This window comes from Styela clava, chromosome 3 (assembly GCF_964204865.1).
Source record: "Styela clava chromosome 3, kaStyClav1.hap1.2, whole genome shotgun sequence".
In the NCBI taxonomy this organism is placed as follows: domain Eukaryota; kingdom Metazoa; phylum Chordata; class Ascidiacea; order Stolidobranchia; family Styelidae; genus Styela; species Styela clava.
In genome coordinates, this window is record NC_135252.1 from 21,934,568 (window position 1) to 21,941,704 (window position 7,137).

At 31.3% G+C, this 7,137-nt stretch overlaps 1 protein-coding gene across 1 annotated transcript; it reads left to right on the top strand.

The window, feature by feature from the left end:
- The first annotated feature begins 1,609 nt into the window (after positions 1-1,609).
- LOC120343109 (heat shock 70 kDa protein cognate 4-like) lies at positions 1,610-6,786 on the top strand. The gene is made up of 12 exons (XM_078110766.1): positions 1,610-1,675; positions 1,757-1,886; positions 2,450-2,556; positions 2,648-2,899; positions 3,108-3,231; positions 3,665-3,818; positions 4,511-4,658; positions 5,238-5,408; positions 5,661-5,822; positions 5,929-6,156; positions 6,350-6,544; positions 6,673-6,786. The coding sequence occupies exons 1-12, from the start codon at positions 1,610-1,612 to the stop codon at positions 6,784-6,786; spliced, it is 1,851 nt and encodes a 616-aa protein (XP_077966892.1).
- The last annotated feature ends 351 nt before the right edge of the window (positions 6,787-7,137 follow it).

Sequence of the window (7,137 nt, forward strand, 5' to 3'; positions counted from 1 at the left end):
TTCGAACATGATTAACTGTTTAGAACTGTGACTTCAAAAGTTTTTCGGTCCGTGTCAGGCTTCTAATGACACTTCAATTCCAGCTGTTCAGGAAAAACAACATTTAACAAGTTTCTATCACGTATCTTAGTTTTGCAAAATCAATAATGAAAAGTCAACGAAATATAAAAACAATAGTTGGATTTTAGTATTAAACTTACGAAAGTGATTGAAAATTTTATTTTAACAGGTTATCGGTATTTGTTGGCAGCAGACATATTAAAATTATGGTGACGTATTTAACATTTTTAATATTTTAGTTTCGAACAAATTGCATTCAATTTACTCATATGTAGTGATTGCAAATGACACATAACGGAGTATTTTGCCTGTAGACCTTTTGATAGCCCAGTTTATGAAAAGCTGGTTTAGTACAACGTAAATATTCAAATCAAATTACGTGGAAATGAAAAAATCATTATGTGAGACTACATCCACTCATTGTAATATACTATGGAATTCAGTTTTTGTTTGCTTTTGTTACTTCCATGTGACCTAGTTTTTTTTCTATTTGTTTGTCATTCAAGAGGCACTTGTGGTGATCAGACATTTCTGTATGTTGAGCAGTTTTGAACATTTTAGAAAAATGAAATGAAAGCGACTTCTTTTATAAAAGAAACAAAAATAAACACTCCAAGGAAAAATAATAAGGGTGATTAAACTAAATTATTTTAAAATGTGTACAGCATCTAGCACTTATATAATCATGCCTTTTTTAAATTCTATATGTCAATTAATTTATTTCGAATACTTTATTTGTTTGGTTTAGTGTAATTTCCAAAGCAATCTTCATTTGATTTATTATCTAAAATTTTTCATTTTTTTTTCGATAATATAATTAGCAAGGGGATCGTATACAATTTTTTTATAATTAAAAATAGAATTATTTGTTAGATTTGATATCATTCTTAAAACATTTCATTTATTTCATTATTTACGTTTCATTCACGTATTTTCAGCGTGTTTTTTTAATAAACATACCTCGCCTATCTGTTGTTTGTAGCTTATTGTTAGCTAATTATTTTTGAAGCGGGCGCGAGACTAGACAAATTCTAAAAACGGGCGAGGCATAAAAATTTCGAGAGCCACTTGTCTAAATTCTTCCTTGGCACAGTTATATGTTGTCTCATAAATCACAAGCTTTTTTAAATATCAGAAACTGTATACACAATGATATGTACACATATATCTTGCAAATACTTAAGATCGTACCATGTTACACAGATTAGGGTAAAATTAGTTCCAGCTTATCAGCATTTCAAGTGTGGGCTTTGCCTTGATTTGCGCCGTGTATACAAGATCCATGCAGGTCCGCTTATGTACTTTGTTAACTCACGGGCCTTAAACACAATATTTACACGCAATGTTGACTCAAGTCATAGGACTTCTTAGAAGTATTCATTGTTGAATATTTTTTAAATTATATGACCCAGCAATGTATCCATATTGCACTTTATGGTGGTTACAAGACTTTGATAATTGATAACATACACCTCCTAGTAATGCCTGATCAACTTCAGTTCTAAGATTTAATTATAATTTATCCATTACATAATTTAGACCTATCATAATGTCAGCTATAGGAATCGATCTTGGTACAACAAATTCATATGTAGCTGTGTATAGGAGAAATAAGGTATTTTTTTTTATAAAATTTCTTTATATTTGAAGTTTTACACAACTTTTACAAAGTATCAAATAAAAAATTTTCTTAAAGGTTGAAATCATTGAAAACTATGAAGGAAACCGTTCAACCCCATCTTATGTGTCATTCACAAAAGACGAGATCCTTATTGGTGAAACCGCCAAAGACGAAGTATCATCTGATGTTGAAAATACTTTATTCCGTAAGAAAATTGTTATCTTCCTATAATCCGGCTCAATTATTTCCAATAAGCTTAATTCCTTTCCAACAATAAATTCAGTCAGTTTACACAGAACAAGCCCTAACCTCTGTAAAAATGCGCATATCTCTTACTGTGGTAGCATTTGAAATTCTTTTATTTATCATTATATAATGTAATAAATGAAAATTATATTTAATGGGCATGGCATTTATTTGATAAATTTTCAATTATCGATTCTCTGCGCAGGTAGTGATGATTAGAAATTTGACATTTCATTCAAGCTTCAATGTGTTTTAGACAGTTCGTCTTCTGACAAAAATGAAATATACACTGCAACTGAAATAATTTTAATTCTGTGGAGATATTCATTAAAATTAAAGAATTTATATTTGTTTTATTCATCCATAAAATAGTCATCCAATTCCTGTGATCTGGTAAAACCAATGTCAACAGAAGCCGACGATTTCCAAAAACTATATTAGAAATAGTGCTCAAGGACGGTAGCAATAATTTGTCAGTGAGAAACAAATAAGAGTTCGATTTCATACGACTGCTTATTTCAGAAATTAAAAGATTAATTGGACGCTCCTACGATGATCCAATGGTACAAGCTGACTTGAACTTGTGGGGAATCACTATAATTGACGATAGGAATAAGCCAAAGATAAAGGTGATATGTTTGTCAAACAATACTAAGCGAATATCTTACAGACCTGTAGTCATTTAATTAAACAAATTTTTGTACTCATTGTGAATTTCAGGTTAAATGTAAAGGCGAAGAAAAAACGTTCTGCCCGGAACAAATCAGTGCTATGATTCTCAAATCTCTAAAGAGAGCTGCTAAAGATCATCTTGGTAAAAAAGTCAAAGACGCCGTAATAACTGTTCCTGCTTATTTTAATGATGCTCAACGCAACGCAACAATAGATGCAGGAAAAATAGCTGGACTTAACGTTCTGCGCCTTATTAATGAACCAACAGCCGCTGCGATCGCTTATGGATTAGATAGAGAGGTGTGAGCATTTTCTTATTTCAGTCATTTATTACTTTGGTATTACAGAACATTCTTGAATGAACTAACTTATTAGTGATAGAAAAATTGTTGGAAAACGTTATATTTTCAACACGACATAAGTTTGTTTCCCAATATACGAGGATTTATTGAGCCATCATTTTTACAATACAGATATATAGGCACTAAGATTTATTATGCCATTGCAGAAAAATGAAAAACAGAATGTTCTTGTCTTTGATCTTGGGGGTGGAACTTTTGATGTCACAATTGTAAATATCAAAGACAGAGAATTCCTTGTCAAGGCAACAGGCGGTGATACTCATTTAGGAGGTATTAACGTGTTGAAGATTCGAGTCACAAAAATACTTCTCAGGATATTTTGTACTCAAACTTTATTTACTCTTGCTTACACAATCTATTGCTCTGTTTTGAAATTAATGAAGTACATTGTAAATCAAGCGAAACATATAAAATCGAAACATATAAAGAAAAATCATATACAGGGATGAAACAATACGTAATATTTAGATTTTTTTGATAGATTTAATGCTTTCGTCACAGAAAAAAATGAGAATTATCAATTTTGTTTTCTTACCCACAGTGACTAAACACTATAAAATTATTATTACAAATATATACATTCATGTTTTTTGATGCATCTGATTAATGTAATATTTGCCTGACTTGAACACAAGATGTTGCTAAATTTATATCACCTGTCAAGATATTTTAAGAGATCAATTTGTTTATTTAAATTTAACAGGCGAAGATTTTATCAATCGGATGGTCAACCATTTTGTCTCAGAGTTCAATCGTAGGTATGATTGCGATATATCTCAAAACAAAAGGGGAATTAATCAATTACGTGTCGCCTGTGAAGTTGCAAAGAAAAGATTATCGATATCCGAAACAGCAAAGTATTTGATAAATTTTTTCATATTTCTTATGAATATACCAAGAAGATGTTCTTCATATATTTAAATATATATTAGCAATATTAATTGCTTGTTAACATCAGTGAAGGAAATAATTCGTAGTAGTCATTTAAATGCCCTGACTTTATAGGCTGCTATATAAAACGAGATAGAGATCGAATACCGCCGACTTATCGATCTCCCGCATGTTCAATATTTTACTCGTAAAAAAATAAAATAAAATTGTTAAAAAAAAAATTGTCAAAAAAAAAAATGAATAAAAAAAAATTTCGCTTTGATATTTGCTCAATAGCGACACCACGTGTCCCATCACTGATTAAATAATAACTCACTTATTATACGACATAATTCATCCTTCTGGTCCGAGATATGATGAATGTACATGCAAACTTTGGAGCTGATTCAACCTCGCCTTCGTGAGATATCGCGTGTATCTAACAGACAAACAGACAGACAAATACCTATTAACATACTTATCGAGATCGATAAGTAAAAACTGCTCTCTTCCAGTCCAGCACAAATAATAAATGTTTCTAGTTTGATGATTTTAAATTTACAGCAAAAAAGCAAAAACTACTAAATATTAAAACTTTATTGTTGGAAAGGTGTTGCACGACAGTATCTACTGCAGTAGAAATACTAATATTAATAATAATGTTTATTTTTCACTGCAGAGTTCAAATAGCTAAACTTCACGGCGATATCGATTTTATAGAAACTATTTCTCGTGCAAAGTTTGAAGATCTTAACTGCGATTATTTTGAGAAAACGATCCAAGTTGTAGAAGACACACTTTCAGATGCTTGCATGGATAAAAGTGAGGTGGGTTGCGTATACAGCGTGATGAAAAACAGTAGAGTAAAATATTAAATTTTACAAATATATAAATTCTCAATAATCTTATCATGTCTATAATTTTATTTATGAGGTTCCTTTTTTAAGAGATTTCTTGAAGTTGTACATTACAATAGGATTGCCGAACTCTCCCGCTTTCGAGAGCCACAATTCTATGCTTTCACGGATAACAACTCGTTAGCTTACCGTATCTTGAGTGGATTAACTCCCCCCCATAACACTTAAATAAAACGTTTTGTTTTTACTAAAAATTAATGAAAACTACGCAGTACTTTATTGTAATATATGTCACATTTTAGCCGCGTTAATAATATTTGATCGCGTGTCTCGAACCTTTATTATCTTTAGCTAAAAACCTTATAAAATGTAATAAATATTGATGGGTGGTGGTCAAGGGCCCCATTGCAGGATTACTAGTGCCGCGAGTTTGACACTCCCGCAGTAAATACTGTTACTGTTTTTACATTTGATACAACATTTAGTCGAATGATTTTCGTGCCTATATTGTAATATTTCGTGCCCAGTATTGTAATATTCAATATTCAGATTGACAATGTCTTGCTTGTCGGTGGATCTACCCGAATTCCAAAAGTGCAAGAGCTATTACAAGAATGCTTCGGAAGAGAAATAATCAGCAAGGAAATCAATCCCGATGAAGCAGTTGCGCAAGGGGCAGCGATATTGGCCGCTGAGCTGTCTTCGAGTGAATCTTGTCAGGTTATTGTTTTCAGAAATATATAATCATAGTGTGTTGTGATTACTAATTTTCTTTCATAAACTTTGCATTAAAGCTGGAAAAAATCTTTGATGACATTTGGAACGAAGGTAATTTTATTCTGATACACACTATTCCGTAAATATTCAAATTTACATATCTTTTTTGATATTTTTGATTGCTAATAAATGGTGACGTTATTTGTACTTATATATGATTTGTAACTAAATTATAATTATTTTAATAAAATACAGATATTAGAGTTGACAATTGAAGATGTCGTTCCTTTATCACTTGGATGGAAATCTACTAGAGGAGATATGGTTACTGTCGTGCAACGTAATACAAAAATACCGACAACGAAAGGGAGCTTCTGTATGACACCAAGAGACGATGTTACTGAGATGACCTTCAATGTGAGTGAACATTTGGCGAGTGAAAAAGATGCCAGACAAATAATTGCTTATCATACTGCTTGAAACGAAATATCTTGTTTTTTATCTGTTTTATTTATAATTAAAGATATTTGAAGGCGAACGAGATGTTGCAGACATGAATCATCGTCTTGGAGGTTTCAAAATCAGAGACATACCTCGGAGTTTGCGAGGAAACCAAACATTCAAGATTCAATATACCATAGACAAAAATGGAATTCTAAATGTGATGGTGCAAAATTTAGAAACTCGGAAAGAATCTCAAATCCAAATCGAGAGTAAAGGAAAACTCACTAATAAGGAAATTAGGCAAATGGTCAGTTTATTTTGTTGTTGTTTATTTTTGAAAACCTAAATCGATTTGCTCTTTTTCTATTTTACTACTATCAATGACTTCTGATAATTTAGGTAATGGAAATTATGCTACAACTCAAATTTTAACATTGTAATAGTGTTATGTCTTTTTACCTGAATTACTCATTTGAATTTTTGTCATTTTAAATACCCAGATAAAAGATGCCGCAAAATATAAAAAAGAAGATGCCGAATGGAAAGAACGTAGTAAAAAAGCTTGCAAGCTTGAGAAGTTTGTGTACGCTGTCAAACACGCAGTTATCAAAAAGTTAAAGAATCTTCCAGATGAAGACAAGGAAAAAATAATCGAGAAGTGCACTGAAATCATTGGCTGGCTTAATGATAATCGCGTAAGAATTACTTTTAGACGCGTACTTTAAGAAACGAACGCTACTACATACGACCTTTTTATGTTCTCTTTACTATTATTTCATCAAGTAAATTTCTCCCATCTGTTATATTCTTATTTTCGTTTTAGGATCCGCCAATTTCTGAAACTAAAAAGAAGAAAGCTGATTTGAAAAATATATGCCAACCAGTATTTGAAAGGATTCCATATGGAGCTGAAATTTTGCATAAATATAAAAACTAAATGATGACAATACCTCATATTGACGGTCGTTTTTACAACGTCAATATAATGAAATAATGTTAATTATTACCATACGGTATTACCCACATAAGCACATGCATGGCATACATGAAGTCCCTATACAGTTTCGATTTTTTTATGAAGTTAGTTCTCAATATAAACATGTTTGTTGCTTTTTAATCAGTAATTGATCAATCAAATATATGAAAATAAGTGTGGGAAAATGTAACATTAGACTTCACGCTATAAGTCCAGCTTGAGGTGGATCTCACAATATAGTGTGGTAGACGTTATAGTAATACCAATTATGTTTCGTGTGTCGAATAAAATTATAAAAATAAAACATAGAGT